The following is a 22,651-nucleotide window of genomic DNA, read 5'->3' on the forward strand; positions in this document are numbered from 1 at the left end:
TCCCCAGAGAGATCCATATCCCTATTCCTTTGGTTAAACTTAGGCTCCTTTCCTACCAAGACCCATTACACCCAAAATTCCTCACAAGTACCCAAAGTCCACAAATTGGTTTGAGAAAGTAAAGAGCAGCAGCCTGATCCTATGATAAAGAAACAGGTTAAGAGAATCCTAAGAATGTTTTAATTACTAAAACAAAAACTCCCCATACCTGTAGAATGGGCTAGTACCCTTCTGGGTACTAGGTTTCCATCCCTGCAAGGAAGCATAAATGTTCCCTGATCCAGAAAATAATGTGCCTCATTTCTCTGAGCACCCATACTTTACTACTGAATGCGTCAAAAATCTCTGCCTAATAAACCCTTCCTGTGCCTCTTACTAACATGTCCAGAAAATTCTTCTTCCAAGATGGCACTCAGGGAGCCTGCAAACTTACTCCACAAAAGAGTACATTAAGTTCCTTATTTCAGCTTCAGGAACCTCTTGGACACAGCCTGGGGACAATAACTACTACAAATAATGAGAACTGACTGGAATGGCATAGAGAACATCCCTTAAAACTAATCTTTGTCCTTAAATCTATGTCCTAAAGGCAAGTTCCTAGAAATAAAATTTTGGGGTCAAACACATGATGGTATGTTTTGACAGAAATTCTCCTGTCTTTATTATTTATTCAAGAGATAAAACTTCAGTGATGTGTGCATTACTTTTCTTAGTTAACAACTAAGATGTTCTAGGATTAACATATAAATCTCTGGATTCCCTTCTAAACACTGGGTCAGATGGGTGGCCAGAATGCTGTTAGTGAAGTTACTATCTCCCTGCCAATCCCTACCGTGTAACCCACCATGGGTAAAAGTCAAACCCCCAAACTTCCTATTGTTCAATGGTTTATTTCAGACTTTACTTCTGTTTTTACCTGTTATATTTTCCTCTGTATTTTCTTCACTTGATATGCTACAGTCTATCTCTGCAGATTTCAAATATAAAGAGCTCTTGTTTTTCATTAGGATTTCTTCATCACCACTTATTTCCATATTTAAAGATCCATTTTCACAACTGTTCAACTCCATTTGCCTAAAATATTTTTTAAAAGAAAAGAGCCAGAAAGTCCAGTGATTTGGTTATAGGTTGCTTGGGAAGATGTTATTTAGATGGATGGGGAAAGAGGTCACAATCACCAAATCCTTTTAACACCAATCCTTTTAATTAAAAAACAGAGTTGTTAAACTAAGTCAAACCTCACAGCCTCCCACAGACACCAAAGTCTATGATAGGAAACAGACTTGTCACAAGGCTGCAGTTCAGAAGTCAAAAGAGCTTAATGGTTCTTCCTGTGTCCCTAGCTAACTCAATCTTCCTGCTTCCCACCAGCATCAGGAAATAGTCATTGACAGCTGTTTGGCTTCCAATCAGCTATCTCAAGTGCCAGATTTAACACTTGACTTTCTTAAACTTCTCCCTAGGAGGCTTTTTCTCAACACCATTAGCCACTTCCATGAGCTTACTTAGCAGCTAACTATCTAGAAGCCACATGCTGTGGTCACCCCCTCCACACCCTGGTACTCTGTTATCAATCTGCAAGAAAAATACCCAAGAGGACCACAACATATCCTGAGGGATCTGCCACACTTCAAGGTAACAGAGAAAGCTATGTAACATTCAAGTGAAATAGCTGACTCTATCTCTTAATGGGACAATCATAGTATCTTATTATAGGTGATTATACATAGCCAAGTTAGAACAAAGCTATTTTCTTTTAATAAAAACAAGGAGAAGGGTTCAAGCTACAAGGCAAGTCTAGGAAAAGCATTTGCTGTTTTCTAAAAAAAAAAAAAATATATACATTTGAACCTAGCATTCAAAATGTGGGGGCATATACAGGCAATAACTCAAAAGAAAAAAATGTAGATTTTCCCAGTAGAAATACTTAGAAAAGGAGAAAATTAGAAACAACCAAACTGGGGAAAATCTTTGTAATAAAGAAGCAAACAATAGTATATAAAGGGATGAATAATTAACAATTTGAAAGAAAAAGTATCTGGACTGTCAATATAAAAAAATGCCTATACAACATATGTAACCATGTCAATATGTACCTTTTTTTCCCCCAATGCTGAGGATCAGACCCAGGGCCTCATGCATGCATTCTAGACAAGTGGTCTAGTACTGAGCAACATTTCCCAGCTCAGCATGTGTTTTTTTAAAATTGAAGGTATATTTACAGGACTAGAAATTGTTTGATATAAAATTATTTTTTCATCCTGTAAAACTATCTGAGATTTTTATTTCTAAATAAAACAGAATAGCACTACTGCTTTTTCTGGATAAATACACTGTAGTCAATATTCAGCTCCTACATAAGAGAAATTCCAATCCTCAGTAACTCTAGAGCGATGAAAAGTTACTAGATGTAATGGGTGAGAGCTATATCCTAGGGCACAGGCCAACATTTTCCCATTAGTGCTGAATCAAGGTCTATATTGTTTTAGGCTCACCCAAACCAAAAAAGTCAGATACTGTTTCCTTCTAGTGCCATCTCAAATCATGACAAAAACCACCATATGATCAAAATATCACCCCCCACACACTTTTAAACAAGGAATAAGTATATCCGTTTTTTGGGGGGGGGGGAGAAGAAAAACAAAACAAAATTACCATACCTTTCCAGTGAATTGTGAATTGGAACAACAGGATGTTTCAACTTTTAAAAAAAGCAAAAAAATGAAAGTTAAACTTCCAAAAGTGCATTATTCGGAATTTTATCAAACAAGAAAGTGGTAAATATGACTATAATATAAACTGTCCCATTCAACAAAAACAATTTTAAATCATCTCAAAGTAGAGTCATTGGTTCCAATTTGTCCCTGGTATCCAAATTTCTAAGGAAAAGGAAGATGACCTTTGAAAGGCCTAATTATCATACCTAAGATTTTGGTGATTGGCTTTATTTGTAATTCAGTTATGCTTACTAAAGATTAACAGATAGGAAACTAATGTGCAGGTTATTATATTAACATGACAGGTACTGTAAACACTACAGGGTTCCTGCCCTCAAACTAATTCAACAAAGAATAGAACTAAAACAGGACAGTGTATGTGAAGAAGCTCTTAGTTCAACACGAAGATTTGGAAAAAAAATGAATAGAGAATGAGTAAGAGCTAACCTGGGAAAGAGCTGAGTTGGGTATTCTTGGGTTATGACATAAAGGAGTGTGTGTATATGTAGGGGGAGGATGACACAATATGTTCAAGCCAAGTAATATCAAGGAAAGAGGCTGGTGATGGAAGAAAGGGCTAAGAAATTTTAGCTTTAATGTATAGGCAGTAAGGGAGCCACTGCAGTTTAGATAAAGTGATCCAATTTATATTCCCATTAATATAAATACTGTTTGCTGACCAGAAGGGTCAGCCTGAAGGTAACTAGTCAGAAGGTGACTACAACTCTAGGCTAAATTCCTTGGACAAGGAGGTTAGAAAGAAGCTACATTAGAGATGTGTGTAGGTGGTCAAACTGCCAAAAATAGTTGACTAGAAATGGAAGGCTGAAATCAGACATAAAAATGGATATAAAGCGAAGTCCACTAAAAAATGTCTTTATCAATCACCAAAGGCTATATCCTTAGACTTTCAGCTTTTCATTGTACCTTTGTGATGGATTACATCTAAAATGTTCCCCAAAAGTCTCTGGTGTTCAGAAGTGGGCCTTATAGTGAATCATGGACCCCCATGTATAGCACTGCTATACTCCTCTTGGATTAATCCACTGGTTGAGTTCCTAGTTGAATGCGCTATTAGTCGGTGGGGCCCAGTTGAAGGAAGTAGGGCACTGGGAGCATGCTTGTAAGGTGCATCTCTCTCTCTCTCTCTCTCTCTCTCTCTCTCTCTCTCTCTCTGTCTTTCCTTCTTTATTTCCTGACTGCCATGAATTGAGCAGCTTTCTTTTGGCAACCCTTTCTGCCTTGCCATTTCTGTTCAGCAGCTAGTTAACCATGGATGGAACCACCTGGAACTGTGAGTCAAATAAACCTCTCCTTCCTTAGCTGCAGATGTCAGTTGTTTGTCTCAGTAACATAAAAAGCTAACTAAATTAATCCTGTTGCAGACAAACTGAGCTGGCCTTTTACCTTGCTTGACTTGAGCATGGCCAGCTGTGGTGATCCTGGGGGAGTGCGATAAAGCAGTTCAGAGGTAAAGGTTGCATTGGCAATCTGCATGCATTCTTCCAAGGTCTTTAGAAAAGTATTGCAAGTTGATTTCAGCAGAGTACCGACATCAATTCCCTCCTACAAAAAACAAACGAAACAAAAAAACCAGAATGGAAGACGTGTATCTTGCCAAAAAAGAAGAAGTTCAATTGCGTTATGTCTTTTAAGGCTTTTATCCACAAATTATTAACAGTGTACTTAATTGTTTTGCTGGACAAGTATATCAGTGATAAAAGAAAAAAAAAAAACAGAACTAGCCCAATTTATTCACTTATCACACACAATACTTGCTTTCAATCTGACCCTTCACATTTACCTATTCAAATTCACTGCAGCTAAAGGAAACAATATTGTAAGAGAGCACTGTGCCAGGTGCTGGGCACGGAGTTCACATGAAGCTTCCAGAAACTGTGCATCATTTATTTTCAGTATGGAACACCAAGAGGTCTCGACAACTGGAATTCCTTTAAATAACGAATTGATTTCTTTTTTGCTACTAAAAGTTTGTTTACTTGTTCACGGTATATTTTTCTGGACGATGGTATTGGTAAGCTGTTCAGAAAACTGAGGCCACACTCTGACTCGAGAGTGAGGAGACCATATTTTAGTGGTCTCTATATTTCTTTCACTTTGTATTTCTAACAAGCTCTCAGGTGACAGACCATTCTTTTCATTACCAAGTTCCCACAGCACTTGCTATATGCACTTTCCTTTCTGAATTAAAGACTGCTGTGGTCACATTTTCTCTTCTTTCTTCATCAGGGCTTTTCTACTCAGCTCCATAGACACTCTGGATTGGTTAATGTGCAGGGGCAGGGTGCAACTCTCCTATTCACTGTAAGATATTAAGCAGCATCTTGGCTTCTACTCACTGTATGCCAGTGGCACTCCCTCAATCATATCAATCAAAAATGTTTCCAGATGCTACCAAATGTCTCTCGGGGGCACAGTTGCTCTGGGCTGACAATAACTGCTCTAGACTTTACAAGAATACGACTGATATGTTTTAGTTCTCTACCTGCTCCAACCCACTAGGACAATGATTACACACAACACTGACAAATGAATAAGAGAGCCCAAAAGGAAGTAAGCAAATGAAAGTAAGTTAAATCACCTTTATAAGAAAGACCTCAAACCACATATACTATTAGTAGTATGGTATTCTATTACCTAAAAAGTGAATTAAAACATTAAGTACAATCTGTACATTCTTCTGTTGTAGACATCATCAGATTATAACACCTTTGAAAGAGCAGAGACCCTCTCCATTTAATGTGAACCATTCCATTCATAGCTTAACACCAAAGAGATCCTTTAATGTGTTTTAGGGTGAGTGAATGACCATTTTATCAATAAATATGAAAAATCACAATTCTTCTTGACAGAGAACAAAGCTGTGTCTCCATCTCTGAAAACATACATCTACTCCAAAGAACAACAATTACTATGGTGAAATAAAATGCAGTCAGTCTCACCAAAGGTGACAGATATACACTACTGGCAGATATACCACTAACACCTTATAAACACACTTGGGAAATGGTTTATAAGACAGGTAAGACTGTATTTTAAAAAAGCAGTACAAAAAAGGAGTGGTACAAATGACCAAGTGAGTTAGTGCATGCCTATAATCCTTGCTCCTTGGCAGACTGAGGTAGAAGGATCACAAGTTTAAAGAATAAAAAGGGGTAGGGTGTAGCTCATTTGCAAAGGCAAGGATTTAATCCCTAGTACTGACTAAAAAAAGTGATGTGAACAGGGAGAAACATAATTCAGTATGTCAGTACTAAAGATAAAAATTCAAAATGTTATCAATTAATTAATCCTGAATTCACTACAGGAAGGAAAACTATATGCTTCCATATGCTACACTGCACACATTTCTTTTCTTTGTTGAATTTTGTTTTCTTCTAAAATATAGCAAATTCTATTACAGTCAGGAATTCTGTGAGAATAAACATGTATAAGCAATCTAGTGTTACTTTTTCATGTATAATATCAATAATATCACTAAAGTAATATTTTACCTCAGAATTAGACACGCCAGTTGTGGTCACTTCTTTTGTTTTATCTACTTGCTGAACAAGGAGGTCACAGTAGAGTCTTAGTTCTGACATTTTGGTTTTCAAGTTTTCAGTGTTTTCAGCAAATTCTGAATGGCAAAATGATAGTAGTGCAGTTACGAAAATGAATAACCAATCTAGTCAGTATAATAATCTAGGTTTATAGTATGTGTTACCAATGTGATAAAGATGTGGGGGCAAGAAAAACAGGAAAAGGGTATTTCCAGTATTGTGAAGTACAGTGGACCCAAGAGTTACAACTGGCCTCACATAAAAAGAACCTGTGTTACGATGGGAATTTTAGTTTTAACTTATGACCAAAGTATTGAGTTACGACCTGAATACTGGCCACCTGTGAAGTTATAAACAAAGACACATGATGCCAGAAAGCGTATGCAAGTGTACCTAAGCATCAGTCTGAGCCCAAGTGTGAATGTTTGTGGATGTGATTTTGGTCAGTGCTTTACATAATTACTACAATTACTGCTATCAAAATGGCCCCAAAAAAGCTAGAAAAGAAGCCAAGAAAGGGAGAGAAGGTAAAGGAAGCAATCATAATCAAAAACAAGAAGGAAATTGTGGAGAAATATGAGAGTGGCGTTTGTGTGACCTGTCTAGCTAATATGCACAGCATGTTGAAATCCACCATCTCAACAATCTTACAGAGAAAAGATTTGTATAAGGAAGCTAGCGTTAATAAAGGTGTTACTTAAATTACTAAGTTATGATCAAGGATCAACAGTGTTAAACAAGGTAGAAAGGCTATTATTAATGTGGATAAATGAAAGGGAGGTGGCAGGTTGTAGCCTGAGTCTATAATTTATGAAAAAGCTAGGGCTATAAATGCAGATCTCATAAGGGAAAATCTATCAACAAATAATAATAGTGAAACATTTCATGCCAGTAAGGGGTGGTTTCACAATTTTAAAGCTAGAACTAGGGTTCACAGTGTAACTAGGCATGGTGAAGCAGCCAGTGCTGATAAAAAGGCTGCTGAAAATTATATACACCACTTCAAAATGATGACATAGAGAAATGGCTCTCATTAAGTTTTCAACTGTGATGAAACTGTCCTTTCTGCAAGAAAGTGCCCAGGAGAATGTACATTACCCAGGAAGAGAAGAAAATTCCAGGCCACAAGCCTATGAATGAAAGGCTAACCTTACTGCTATGTGCTCATGCGAGTGGTGACCTCAAGATAAAGCCTCTCTTGGTTTATCACTTTATTTTGGTATCAGGGATCAAATTCAGCACCTTGCGCTTTCGAGGCAGGTGGTGGCACCACTGAGCTAAATCCCCATCCCTATCACTCTTGAGACCCTCAGAGTGTTCAGAAAACACAGTCAAGAAAAATAGGCTAGGGGTCATGTGGCGATCTAATACAAAAGCCTGGGTAACAAGAGCACTTTTGTTTTGTTACCGGGGATCGAACTCAGGACCTTGCGCTTGCAAGGCAGGTGCCGGAACCACTGAGCTAAATCCCCGGCCCTAAGAGCACTTTTTATTGAGTGAATCAAGGAGGCTTTCTGTCCTATTGTTAAGAAATGTTTAGAGGACAAAGGTTTACTCCTCATCCTGGACAATGCTCCTGCTCACCCATGAGATTTGGAAGAACTGGCTGAAGAACTCCCATGGCTCTCAGTTGAGTTCCTTCCACCTAATACAACTCCTCTACTGCAGCCTATGGACCAGCAGGTTATAGCTAACTTTAAGAAGCTATTCACAAGAAACTGTTCCTGAAGTTCTTCCAGATGGTCTCAGATACAGATTTAAGCCTTAAAGAGTTCTAGAAGGAACCTTACAACATCCTTTCCTGTGTGGGATTAAAGGAGAAATCCTGGGCCAATGTTTCTCTAAGGACACTGAGATCTGCCTAGAAGAAAGTGTGGTCTAAAATTACCCAGGAGGGAGACTTTGAAGGCTATGTAGAGGAGCCTAAGCCTTCAATTGACCCTGCGGTTGATGACACTGTCACAATAGCAGAGTACACAGGCTTGCAGGTAGATAGTGGCGATGTTGAGGAACTGCTGGAGGAACACTCAGAGGAACGGTCTATAGAGGAACTTCAGCAACTTCTAGCTGAGCAACAGAGAACAGCAGCTGAGGAGCTTTCTGAAGAGGAGGGGGAGTCTCAACAATCAGTGCAGCAAAATTCTTTTGTCTGCAATAAAGGAAATTCTGAAAAAAATGGACAGAGCTACAAACATTTGTAGAGAAGACCCACCCAGACAGGGAAAAAGCCAATTGTTACATTCACTTGCTTAACGACGATGTCATGTCATACTACAGAACAGTGTTAAAGAAAAGACAGAAAAAGACAACCTTAGACCAGTTTTTAGTTTTGAAAAGGTTGAGACCAAGGAGAGAAAGGACACCAGAGAGCCAGACTTCTGATGTTCTTAAGGAAGGAGACTCTTCTTCCGAACAATAACCACCTTCCATTTCACACTCCCTTCCTGCAAGCCAAAGATGACAACTTGAATGGTGAGTACAGTATGAAATTGTTTCTGGTAAACTAGGCACATTGTATAACTTTTTGGTAAATACACTAGGAAAATTATTAGTGTTTCTGGTAAATTATGCACCTTATACGACCCTTTTTATTATGGAAAGATTAGTTAAGGGGTGCTTTGGGAAGTTCAGAATGCATTATGGGTATTTCCATTATTTCTTATGGGAAAAGTAGTCTTGACTTAGAACCAACTTGAGTTACAGCCAGCCCCAATTTGTAAGTCAAGGGTCCACTGTAAAACATTGTTTCTTGAGACAACATACTGAATAATCACCAGTACAGGAAGAGGAGACAACATTTCATCTGGATCTCCTATCAAAACTGCCAGCAGAGTCAGAGTTCAGAGCTCTGGCCTCAGTTCTGCCACACAGGGTCTTAAGAGGGGGTCAGAGTGATCTACTTCCTATGACACTGCTCTGCTCACACCTGGGAAACTGTTCTGTTATGTCCAATCACCACCAAGAGCATGGCTTCTTATTTTGACTGAGGACGGTTTAGCATGTTGCCTATTAAGGGTAATGGCACCTACCCAATAACAATTAACAAGGCACTCCAGCCACCTGATGCCACAGTCTCAGCTACAATTACTACCACCTCTGTTCTTTCTCCCTGAAAATACTGTATATTACCATCTGCTCGGAGTCAAAGCTAATGGTTTCTAGGATTTATTCCTGATTTTGTATCAAAAACAACCAATAAAGAGACCATTTAACTGGGTCGACTTGAAGAATTAGAAACATCTACCACAACTGTCACAAGAAATATTCTCTGGAACAACCCCTCCCCTCCATTTCCCCTTTCTTTTGCCCACTGAATCTCTTCAGTTGCACATACAGCTGTGGAGCTGGGACAGCAACAAGCAGGACCCATGCAGCTCGGCCTGGCATTTTTGCCCCAGTTCAATGAGAAAATTGTGCCATGGTTCTCAGGGAACCTAATGATGTCAAATTAATAAATATTAAACAGCAGCAACCTGACATTAGGTATCCATCACACCTCAGAAAGGAAAAGGAAAACAGGGTACTATTACCCAAAACACCCCAACCCAGGGTTTCTCTGACTCAACTACTCTTTGCCAAAGTCTGTGCCTAACTGGGGACTCCAATTTGGTGCCTGACTAGGTACTACACTGTTATATATTATCACTAATCCTCACAGTAATCCCTCCAAGGGAGTGTTCTCACCTCTTTTTCAAAGATGAGGTAACTAAAGCTCAGAAAATTTAAGTAACCCATGCCAAAGTTACAGAGTCAATAAACTACAAAGCCATTATTTGAACTCACTTGTGTCTGGCTCTAAAGACTGTCCTCTTTCCACTAAGACATTGCTAAAAAAGTAGAATAAGCTATGGACCCTGGTATAAGCTGTACTGTGACATAGCATGTAAATGATACAGAAAGGGGCCATGGATTTAGCTCAGTGGTTCTGCCGCTTGCCTTGAAAGCATAAGGACCCGAATTCGATGCCCAGTACCAAAAAAAAAGAAATTAAATGATACAGAAAGCTTTGTAGGTGGTCAGAGACAACAAAAGTTAAAAAAAAAAAAGAGAGAACACAGAGATGGCAATGGGTGATTCCCAAAGCTCCCAGACTAGAGGACAATCAATACTTGCCTTTCTCCTTCTGGGTTCTACTGTCTGTCAGGCAAGCCTTGGCTGACCCCAGGGCTACCAGCCACCGCTGTCTCTCAGCCACACTTCTGGCCTTCAGGTAGAAATACTGTTCCCCAGGAATTATCAGGTCCATGCGGGTATTATCTACAGAATGAACTGGAAGCAAGGTAGAGTGAGGTCAGAGACCTACAAGCACTGAGTAGACTCCACCCCATTCAGCTTTTTGACATCAACTGGTGCCAGTTCCTGAAAGCTTTTCCCAGACAGGACAGGAGGTCAGCCTTTACTACTTCTTCTAGTTCACACAAAGTTCTGTTTACTTATCTTTTCCTACACAGTTCTGTTGATCTCTTTTAATATTAATGGCTTTATAACTCATCAGTAAGTCTTTGACCAAAAAACAACCACTCAATTTAATCTTCTATCACAATATAGAAGGAACCTCTCTTTTGGCTGTGTGTACATAAAATATGCTGCTTTGAGGTCAAATAGGTTTGCACGTTTTATGGTTTGGATTTGCCCCAGTCCAAAGAAAAAGCTGAAATCCCAAGGGTTCACGTGTCAGAAGCTCAGTCTCTAGTGGGATGATGTTAGGTAGAATGTTTATGAGGTGAAGCAGTGTGGGAGGTCATTGGGAGCATTGCCTTCAGAGAGTGTAGTTCTCATAGGATGCTGGTTCATACTCAGGACAGGGTTGTCATAAAGGAACAAGACCGGTTTTTCCACAGTCTCCCTGGCTTCCTGTTTTATCATGTAATCTCTCCCTCTCACACCAACTCCCACTGTGATACTATTTTCCATGATGTGACACACCCAGGGGGCCCTCACTGGAGTTGGCATCATGCTACTTAGAATTTGAACCTCCAAAACTGTTAGCTAAATAAAGCTCTTTCCTTTATACATTACCCAGCTTCAGGTACTTTGTTGTAGCAATGGAAAATGCTCTAATATGCAAGCCAACAAGCAAGGATATGTTCTTTATCTTTTGGGATTTATTTGGAAGCAATCAAGAATGCACTATTTTTCTTCTACTTCCCTTGACAAGTTAGACTAAAGTATAAGAATTTCCTCAGAACCCTTTAGGAAAAGAAATAAGCACACTACATGTTCCTTCACTCATACATATCCATCTAATCTGTTTTATTTTGAATTACATCTCTGAATATCTCAAGATTCTAAAACCAAGAAGACTATTTGTATGTCTGTTAGAACTTTGCTTATTTTGCTTTGAGTTGTGTGTGGAAGTGAGTGTGTGGGTATACGGAATCTGATTTAAACACAGAGATGTCTGGTGCTACAGGAAAGATTTAAATTTTTCAAATAGCTACTGGGCCCAGGTGAGCAGGTGACTAAGGAATGAGTACTAGCTGAGTAATGAAGCACACTGCTCTTGTTCATTTGGACCACTTCTTAAACTATCTCCTTATGAAAGTTGGCTGCAATTTTATGTTGTATTTACAAGGCTTTCTTGCAAGGACATGACACTGTGTATCTTGATCTGTACTGTGGGAGCAGCAGAGAAAGGCATGCAGAGGCCAGTGCTTTTTTATTTTTTCAGAGACATAAAAATAAAACTGGCAAGTTGTTTGGTTTCCCACCTTGAATTTCACAGACCGCCATTTGGATGCTCCCTTTGCAACCTTTCCAGGCATCTTCAGGAGAATCATAATAGGATAATATTCCTCCACAGAGAAGGAACCATCGAGGCTGCCAACCTGAAAACAGAAGCAGGAGGATCACTGTAATTACTACCAGCATGTGCAATGCCTACCAGGTCACAGAAACTAAGGCCTATTATAGGATACCAAGGCTCAGTTGCAATGAGCTTTCATTGCAAGGGAAATTCTAGAGAAGGAGGCAGGTTAGAAGAGACTTGTATGTTTGATCCTATTTTTATAAAATTAAACACCACAGAGGCATATAGTTTTAGTCATCACATGAAGTATAGAACTCTGGAAGGATCAACAAGCATGGATGATGATTCTCAAGGAAATAGAATGTACAATAATTTTTATTCTTTTTTTTCCTCATACAGTAGTAGTAATCTATGATTTTTAATTTTTCTAAGACAAATGATTACTGTGTCCTTAACATTGCTTTACATATACACCCTCCTCTCTGGATTAAGAAAAAATATCAGAAATTTAGAAATAATGCAACAAAGATTACAATGCCCTTTCAACAAGATATATAACTAGTATCATATGACTCTTAGGAAAGAGTAACTTTGTTTCACTTAAAATAGTACTGATTCATCAAAACAGAGTGATCTTGGGCCTGGATTTAGCTCAGTGGTTCTGGCGCCTGCCTCACAAGCACAAGGTCCCGAATTTGATCCCCAGTACCAAAAAAAAAAAAAAAAAAAAAAGAGTGAAAAACTACAGTGATCTTAAAACATTCAAATTTTAACTCCACTCACTTCAATACTGGAGATTTCAGGGGACAAACCACATATAGTAGACATATATCTTATCTAGTCTTCTATGATACCCTATATTCCAGTCAAACCAACCTTATTTATTGCATTTCAAGCTAGATCTCCATAAAATGTTATCCCTCACTATCTCTGCATAAGCCTTTCAGGTCTCCATCAGGCATAGTTTTTTTCCTTTCTCTGAAATGCCACAGTCATTTAGAGATTCATTTCTCTCATGAAACTGCTGTGGCTGAAATAGCCAGAGAAAAAGCCAATGAGAAAGGGGGGTTCCCAGGGTTGTGTAGGTATACATGTTTGATGGGCCCTTGGAGATTACTTCACACCATCCAAGTGGGTAAGACATCAACTGATGACCACATGGAATCAATTTGCTATGTTCTACAGGGAGACTACTATACTTCCTGGGGCACCCCTGGACTAAGATTATGATAAAGAAGCTATGTTTGTAACCAGAAGGCTGAACAGTCAGCACTAAATTTAAGCGAAGGAGTTAGGTGGGAAGGCAAGATGTTGCTCTCATCACTTTATCAGGGTCTACTTTTCTAGAAACCAGATTACTTAGGACTGCAAGGTACAGTGTCTCTTACTTCCTTAAAACTGAGTTAAAACTAATTCCCAGCATCCACTCTCCAATAATATCTGAACTGAAATATCCTGCTATACAAGCTTTTCTCATCAAAGATAAGAAATCTTGGGCCAGGGATTTAGGTCAGTGGTTTGCCGCTTGCCTTGCAAGCGCAAGGACCCGAGTTCGATCTCCGGTACCAAAAAATAAATAAATAAATAAATCTTTTCACAAACTCTGGCTTATGCTCTTTGTGTTACACTTTATATTGAAGACTTCCTTCCCAGGGACTCAGATCCTTTACTGAACGTCAGGATACATATGGTATTAACTCTACACCTACCCAAGTCAATTCCTGGCTAACAAAACTCTTCAAATGAACCTGTAAATTTTTATTTCAGAAGGCAGTGTTTCTTGACCTTGGTTTCAAATTCTACAGAAATGCAAACTTGAAGGCTACCCTTTATGGAACGAAATATTGCAACCTGGGAAACCCAATCAATCATCAGACTATGTTCTTTTTAGGCAGAGAATCAGCTCACTTAGAATCAGATGTTACTGATTATGTTTAAGCCTTCTGCTGGAGCATTTCATTATTTGTACCTCGGGCCACCTCTCACTGAAACAGAAGAATCATTATTTTAGAACTGGAGAAATAGAAGAGGTCTTTGAAATCACCTAGTCAAATCGGCTCATTTTACAAATAAAGAAACCTAACTTAGGATACAAAGGTTGCATACAGTGGAGCTAGGAAGAAAGTTATGTCTTTCTACACTGCCCCATCTAGCACAAAAACTCTGACTTTAGCCCCTCACTCTGAAACAGCTATCCTGGTTACATAGGGCACCAAGTAATCCAAATAAGGGAAAAAATCCATATAAGGGAAACATTGTAACTCCCAACCTGTTAGATCTCTGAAACACTGAGGTGTTCTCTAAAACTGAAGAATGAATTCTAGGAGGTTAAGAGTAGGAAGAATTTATTGAGAGAAAGATAGCTTCTGTCTAAGAGAGACAGAAAGGGGACCAGAAAGTGGATTGCCTGCCCACCCTACTTCTCAAAGGTGTTTTATTGAGCAAAGCCATGAAGTGAGGCAGGTTCAAGGTCGGAAAACTACAGTTAACTAATAAGATTACAAGTATAATCCCTTAGGTAATATTGATCCAATGGGAAATCATGAAGTGGGACAAAACTATGATCAACCAATAAGATCACAACAAGTATAGTCACTTAGATAATACTGATTAAAAGGGGAAGCTAGTCACATAGCAAGCATACATGGAAAGACAAGGATTTCACCAGAAGGAATAAATAGGCTAGGGAGGTTTTAGTCCCCAATTAAGGTGACTGATGTCTATTTAGACTATCAATCACTGCTATTCATCCCTAGGGGAAGTATGTAGGTGTAATAGTTCTTCCTTTTTGAATCCTGACCTTTTAGTAAATGAGTCTTAATTGTTTTCTGTGCTGAGGCCTTGCCTAACTGCCTTATATTTTCTAACTAGCTTAGCTGTCTACAATACTGATATAGAATAGTAGCATCTTTTCAGGTATAGCTTATTCTGTAACCCTGATTGGTGTGACACTCCCCAGAGCTATCATGCTTTGTGTAGAAGGCATCCTCAGTTACTACATTTGATCAAATTTAGGATCCAACTGTATTAACATTCTCCAGAGAAAATGAATCAATAGGATATGTGTATACATACACATAAAGAAATGTATTATAAAAAACTATCTCAGATGATTCTATGCAGGTTAAGTCCCAAGATCTGTAGTTAGCAAATTAAAGACACAGAAGAGCATACAGTACAAGTTCCAATGAAGGCCAATGTCCTAGTTCAAGGCAGTTGGGCAAGAGGAATTGGTTTCCTCTTAGCCTTTTTTTGTAATTCTAGTCCTCAACTGATGGACGAGGCCCATGGTCTTCTGATTCAAATGTTAATCACATACAGAAGCACACTCACAGAGTCATCCAGGATAATATTTGGTTAAATGTGTGGATGCCTGTGCCGGTGCTTGTCACCTTTCTATTACTGTAACGAATATTTGAGATAAATTAACTTACAAGGAGGAAAGGTTTATTTTGGCTCAGTTTCAGAGGTTTCTGTCCATGGTCACTTGGCCAGATTGCCTTGGACTTTTGATAAGGTAGCAAATCATAGTAGGGAGCTGTGTGATGAAGCAATATGCTCACTTCATGGTAGCTGGGAAGCAGGAAACAAGGAGAAGCCAGCATCACAATATTCCCTTCACGGGCACCTCCCCAAATGACCTAAATTCACTCCACTACACCCCACCTATTAACGGTTCCATCATCTTCCAACAGTGACAAGCTGAGGACCAAGTTTTAAACACATGGGCCTTTGAGAGACATTCCAGATCCAAACTATAGCAACACCCTGTGACACAAATTGACATATAAAACATCACAGCATCAAATGTAAGACATAACCATTATTTTGTGTAATACAATGTTATAATTTAACTATGAAATGTCCCCTAAAGACTCATGTATTGAGGACACATTTCTCAAGGGAGCAGTATTCAGAGGTGGGGGGGGGGGTGTAGAGCAGTGATGGATCATGAGGACAGTCATTAATGGAATAAAATATTGATAAGGTCAGAGCTGAATGGGTTATTCAAAGGCTGGGCCTAGTTGGAGGAACTAAGTCCCAGTGGAGGGTGCCTTTAAAGGATATATTTGGTTCCTGGTTCCTTCCTCTCTGGCTCTTTCCCTGCTCTCTGTTTCTTGGCTGTCATGAATTGAGTATCTTTTCTCTGCCAAGGCCTTCCACCATGATGTTTCTCCCTTGGAGTCAGCTGACTAAGGCCTGAAACTATGAGCCAAAATAATCCTCTAAATTGACTTTCTCAGGTGTTTGGTCCTAGTGATACAAAGCTGACTAATATAAGAAAAAAAGAAAAAAAAAGCCCCTTTGTTAATTAAGCAATTACATGGCACTGATTATAAGATGCTTCCAGATTTCAGAGTTGTTGTGTGTGTGTGGGAAAAATGTATTAAATTTGAAAAAATGGAGCTGGCCATATAGCTCAGTGGTAGACTATTTGCCTAGCATGCTCAGGGCCCTGGTTCAAGTCCATGTACTACAAAAAGAAGAAGAAAAAACAAAACAGTACTACATTAATTTTATCTTACAGGAATCTGAAAAAAGTTAAAACAGCATCCCTTCCTCCATAAAGCACAGCTGCAATTGGTTTTAAAAGCTACCGGTAATCATAACTGAAATAATACCTTCCTTGTAACAGGTTCTGTATTTATCCAGGGGAAGTTTTAATTATGCAAGGTGAACTTCAATATGTTACTATTTTATTCTATAGTTTGGAACCACAGAAACTATGACCCAAAAAAGCCTTTTAAGCATAAAGTTCCTGAAGTTGCAATAGGCACATTAAGAGACCAGAAGTTTCATTCTCATTAGATGAGATTTCAATGTGGATGAAAAATCCAGGCCAGTAGTGAGACACACTGATCTGTGATGTCCAGTATTGAGAAACTGGGATACAGTAGGAGAAAAGAGGCAAGGATGATGAAAAGGACATTAATCTACTTCTTCTTTTAAAAGAATATGCAGTTGTTTTGGAAATGATAAAAATATTCAAGGTAACAAAAGGGCAGATGAAAACTATGGGCTGTGCCGGTCATTGCTTCCTCAAAATGCCATTAGACTAATCTTCCCATCCAACCCCATCCTCTTTTTTTTTGCTATGTCTCCAAGAGATGGAATGTGGTGCCAGCCAAACTTCCCGCTTGGAAGGATTAGACAAGAAACTTCAATGAGCAGGAAGAATTTTTTTTAGTTTGTATCACTCACTGCTTCTAGAGATGGCACATGAAGGGGGAAGAAAATATATCTAAATGCCAATTTAATACATATTTCATAGTCCTGGATTATTTTATTATATATTTGACATTTATTTTTGGCAATTCAGCATCCATTGTGCACATTTTAATTACTGAAAACCCCCTTCTCCACACTTCACCCATGTAATATGGATAGGCTAAGCTACTCCAAGCAGGCATGTGGATCAGGCCTACCTGGAGCTTCACATAACCTGACCTCAAAGACAGTTGCAAAATGGGCAAGTGGCCCAACCAGAGATAATTCAGGGATTTCGGTAGGTCTGGGAAAAGAAAACTAGAGACCCTCTTTTTCTTTGGTTTTAAGGATGCCTCGCTAAAGGGGCTAGGATCCATTTCAGTATCACATGAGACCTAAACATAATTTTTACATGAACAGCAAAGGGAGTTGGAGAATTTGAGGGACAAAGATGAGGATAAGTCTGGATGACAGGATGTGAACCCTTCAATCAGGATGAGCTAATAAATGCACCTTTTAATTTCAAGCCTGTTTGCAGGCTTGTTTTCTTCAAACAAAAGACTTAATTATCATATGATCATCTCACTAAACATATAAAAAGGACTTGACAAAATCTAACACTCTGTCATAAAAACACTTAACAAACCAAGAATAGATGGGAACCACCACAATCTGATTAAGACATGTAAAAAAAAAACCTCACAACTAACATATTTAATGGTGAAAGACAGGATGCTTTTCTCCTAAGATCAGCAACAAGACAAGACTGTTCTCACCACTTCTAAACATTATACTGGAGCCAGGCTTGCCAGTGAATGCCTATAATCCCAGAACTTCCAGCTCTAGGGAGGCTGAGGGGGCATGATCCATCGTTACAAGTTTGAGGTCAGCCGGGGTTAGCCACATAGTGAGTTCAATGCCAGCCTCAATTATATACCAAGACCCTGTCTCAAAAAAAAACAAACAAAAACACATTATACATTGTACATTGGAGGTTCCAGCCAGGGCAAAAAAATGAAAAGGCATCCACAGTAAAAAGGCAGATACAAATACAGCTCTACTCACACATAAATTTTACAACAAAGTCTTTAGTTTAAATGAAATATAAATATCAGTTGTATTCCTGTACAGTTACAATAAATAATCTAAAAATCAAGTTTAGGAAAACATTTCCAGGTAGTAACAACTCCAAAAGAATAACCTACTCAGAAGAAAATTAACAAAAGATGATGATTTTCATATACTCTTTAAAAAAATTTTTTTAAAAACAGCTTTATTAAGGTATAGTTGATATACAAAGAACTGCATAATTTTCATACATTCTGAAAGCAAAAAAAAAAAATCTTAAAGAAATTTAAAAAGATGTGAAGATCATTATTCCAAAACTGCCACCAGCTTTTCTCACATAGAGTAAATGTCTTTCTACACTTCATTAATAAGTTACTACTTGCAAATTACATTTTTTTAAAAGATAAGGTCAAAAAAAATAAAATTAAATTTAAAAAAAGATAAGGTCTCCCTATGTTCTCCATGCTTGTCTCGAAATCTTGGGCTCAAGTGATCCTCCTGCCTCAGCCACCTGAGCAGCTGAGTATCTGGGACTAAGGCACATGCTACCATACTTAGCTAAAATTCTTTTTTCGGGGGGGCGGGTACCAGGGATCGAATTCCGGTCCTTATGCTTGCACAGCAGGCGGCGAAACCACTGAGCTAAATCCCTGGCCCTAAAATTCATACTTTTTAAACAAAAGGCTTTTCAATTCATCTACTTTTGACCAATGTTTTTTCCAATGATAATAATTTTCTTCAAAGTATGCACATATATTTGGATCTAAATTTTCAATGCTTGTGTTAATTTTGCACTGAAATTTCTTCCCCTTTTATATCCCAATAACAAGTACTTAAAAATTGAAATTTCTAAAAAAAAATGTTCTTTTTTCTTTAAAGATCCAAACCAAAAGAGTGACTTGTGAGTTATACCCACTATGACGAAAAAATACCATAGCTTCACTTCTATTTTTTCTTTAGCAGCCTTATGACAGATAGCTCATCCAAACACTGCAGTGTAAGAGGGAAACTGTACTCTTAAACACTTAACTAAATTTAACATAAAATTTTGGCAAATAGTTCTGAGGTTTGATAAACATAATCCTCTGTTAACCACCATGATAATCAAGATACAGAAAAATTCCATTATCCATTCCTCAAAATTCCCTTCTGTTTTCTTTTCTAGTCAAGTCCTTTCTTCACCATTTACCCCCAGGTAACCACTGCACTATTTTCATTTTAAGTTCCAAATACTTTTCAATTTTCTTGAAGATATTCTTTTTGATCTATGTGTTACACTGAAGCATACTGTTTAATTTCCTTATATTTGGGGATTTCCCACCTTTTGAACTTTACTTCCTTAAAAACACATTATTTTGACAATATTTGGGAAGATTAGACAAATATTCCAGAAAGCATCCTATCTTGGTGAATGTTCCATGTACATTTGATAGAACTGTAATACTTTGCTGTTCTATTTTGTTCACTTTTTCATTGCAATTATGAGAGACAGAGAGGCTACAATGGGCTCACTCCATCTTGGCCCAAATAATAACTCTTAAATAAGTAGTAAACCCATCACAGTTCCTTCAGAACTTTGTTAATTGAGGTGTCACAAGAAATCATAAGTTTATCACAGTATCTTACTATTTCACAGTAAAACCATAAAAAGAAAACAGTAGCTTATTGAATTTCAAAAGTTCTTAAGAAAATGTTGCTGGGTAGGAATGCAGGAAAAAAAATGAGAAGGACCTATTTAAAACTTTTACAGAAAATTAGGCCAAAAGTAAAGAAGAAAGTGAAGGAAAGGTGCTCTTCAATCAATCGTAAGAGGAAAAACTAGTGACTATAAACACAAGAGACTAGAACAGAAGAAACAAAAAGTTAAGAAAATCCTTCAACTTTTTTTTAATTTAGTTTTCTTTTCCACAAAATTATAGTGTGAGCTAAAGTCATCTATTTTAGTTATCAACAACAGCATATCTCTATCCTAATATAAAGCAACAGAAAACTCAACCCCCCAATCAGTTTTAAGACAAAGTAACTAATGTCAAGAAAATAAAATGAGGTTAAATTTTTTTTGGGGGGGGGGTACCAGAGATCGAACTCAGGACCTTAAGGTTAAAATTCTTAATAGGATTAATAATCTTTCTGAAGTGGTGATTTAAGTCTTAATTTATTCACCATAAATTATAGTTTCTATGTTTATAATTTCCATATATAATGGTTATAATACACTATTATTATGCATGTTGTATAGATATGTTGACAGTGAAAAACCCTACCATTTTAAATTGAAGCAAAGCATAGCTACTACTCTAATGTAACCCTGACCTCCATCACCTTGGTGGTTTCCAAAGTCCCATCTGGGTACTCAGCCACACCTAATGCTATCAGCACCTCCCTTGTATCTCAGCTTCCTTGGCAGAGCTCTAGACAGCAGAGTGGATAGCAAATGGTTGGGTTCCTTTGCCAGGTCAGTCAGTAACATTTTTGCTATAGCTGCGGAAGGAAGAAAGTGAAGAAAGACCCTCACCCTCACAGACAATCATGCAGAGTGTGGTGGCATACACCTGTAATTCCAGGATTTTGGTGGCTGAGGTAGGAAGACTGCTATGAGTTTAAGGCCAGCCTAAAATAAATAGTAAAGCTGTGTGAAAACCAAATAAACAGGACTTTGGGAAAATGGACATTAAGCCTCTCTGAGATTTGGAATCCAGACACAGGAAAATAACAACTTGGGGAAGAAGAAAAAGAGAGAAGTAGATTCCTGGGCATCAGGAATGATCTGACAGGAAAATTAAAACCCACAGAGAAACTGAAGAGACAGAACACAAAGTAGAGAAAGGAAGGGTCAATCTGTACCTTCTCCCAGCCCCTGGATTGTGGCTCACAGGAAAGGGACACAGACACAGTGAAAGGTGGGGACTCCAGAGGGGTTCAAGGAGAAATGCAGTGTTGGAACAAACTAGCAGGTGCTGTGAACTTCAGGGAGAGCGTGGGATTCTGCTTCCCTTTGACAGACAACAGCTGGTGCATAACTCCAGTCCATGCACCCACTATATCCCTGGAGAAAGAGTTTGGTTGGATGCCATTCTGGGGAAAGGGTGACTGTTTGAACTCGGGACTGAGAACAGATTCAGACAGCTTCACTTCATGGCTCCCAGTGTTACATTCCCACAGGAACTGGGTGAGACAGCCATGGGAGACCGCCCTAGTTATGGAGGTGCAGACAGGCTGGAAAGAGATTCTTTAAGGGGTATAAGAGAGAGGACACAGGCTCTGCCCCATGGCAAAAGGTCACACTCAGGCTTCAGTTTTCTGGGCTTGAAAGTCACGGCACTGGTTCCCTCACCCTAGTCCTACTGCCTGCTATTGCCTGCATTCAGCACAGCAGTCTGACAGTCTTTTTTATCCATCAGTGTGAGCAGGGACATGTCTTGACTTGGACATTGCCCCAAAATAGTAGATCCTGGAAGAAAACCACACTTGAAATCATAGAGAAATTCTTTTATTGCTTTGTTGGTTTTTTTGGTGAGTATATGTATAGGTTTTAGTTTCTTTGGTTTTGTTTTTTTCTTCTTTCCTCTTTAGTCTTCACCAGTTTACTGGGGTCTGGGGAATTTTCTTTGTCCTTCTTCCTAGTTTCTTATCTTTTTCTTACTTTCTATTTTTTCCTCTTCTCCCTTTAAATTTTTCTCCCTGTAATTTTTTCTATTTTTACTCCCCATAAAATGTCTTTTTTCCCTTTTTCTTTTATCTTCTATTTCTCATCAGATTTTTCTCTTACCTTTACCTAATTCTATAAACATCCTTCTATTCCCCAATAAGATCATTTGTACCACATCTTATTCCTCATTCTCATATCATAGTTTAAGGTTTCAAATTTTTCCTCTTGAATTCCCCCCATTCCTAAACCCTGTATCTTTACTAATATAATCATAAAGCTTTATTAATCTTTTGATGGCTCTCTAAAATTACTGTTGAAATCTTCTCTATTAGCAGAAGTATAGCTGTCATTTTTAATACATATTAGTTGTAATTAAATACCTGAGTTGTCTTAATGTTTACAGTGAAATTGTGGATTTCTTCTCTAGGGTTAAGGGTGGTACACAATTGGTTTTTATGGTATGTTAATATACAATTTGTCTTGGATGATATTATATAGCTGATTCACTGGATATTACCAGGGTTGCATATAAGCCAACACTGAGATTACCTTTCTGACATTAACAGTACTAGAATACATTCCCAGAGAACAATACTAGAATACATGCTCAGAGAACCTCACTCTCCCAAATTAATCAAGGTGGTCAGATCTTGCGGCTGAGGCAATGGACTATAGTTAGCCATACCCAAAGTACATC

At 38.3% G+C, this 22,651-nt stretch overlaps 1 protein-coding gene across 3 annotated transcripts in view; it reads right to left on the bottom strand.

Annotated features, from left to right (window-relative positions):
• Plekha8 (pleckstrin homology domain containing A8) overlaps positions 1-22,651 on the bottom strand; it is a 71,168-nt gene that overhangs the window by 24,024 nt on the left and 24,493 nt on the right. For all 3 annotated transcript variants that reach the window (XM_004839485.3, XM_087206584.1, XM_087206585.1), the window contains exons 2-7: positions 11,992-12,108; positions 10,394-10,549; positions 6,233-6,357; positions 4,125-4,283; positions 2,661-2,701; positions 917-1,074 (exon numbers count right to left, since the gene is read on the bottom strand). In XM_004839485.3, coding sequence (XP_004839542.2) covers positions 917-1,074; positions 2,661-2,701; positions 4,125-4,283; positions 6,233-6,357; positions 10,394-10,549; positions 11,992-12,108 — 756 coding nt within the window. The remainder of the gene's footprint in view (positions 1-916; positions 1,075-2,660; positions 2,702-4,124; positions 4,284-6,232; positions 6,358-10,393; positions 10,550-11,991; positions 12,109-22,651) is intronic.

This window comes from Heterocephalus glaber, unplaced genomic scaffold (assembly GCF_053883595.1).
Source record: "Heterocephalus glaber isolate CG9 unplaced genomic scaffold, H.glaber_assembly_v1.0 deba00000676, whole genome shotgun sequence".
Classification (NCBI taxonomy): domain Eukaryota; kingdom Metazoa; phylum Chordata; class Mammalia; order Rodentia; family Bathyergidae; genus Heterocephalus; species Heterocephalus glaber.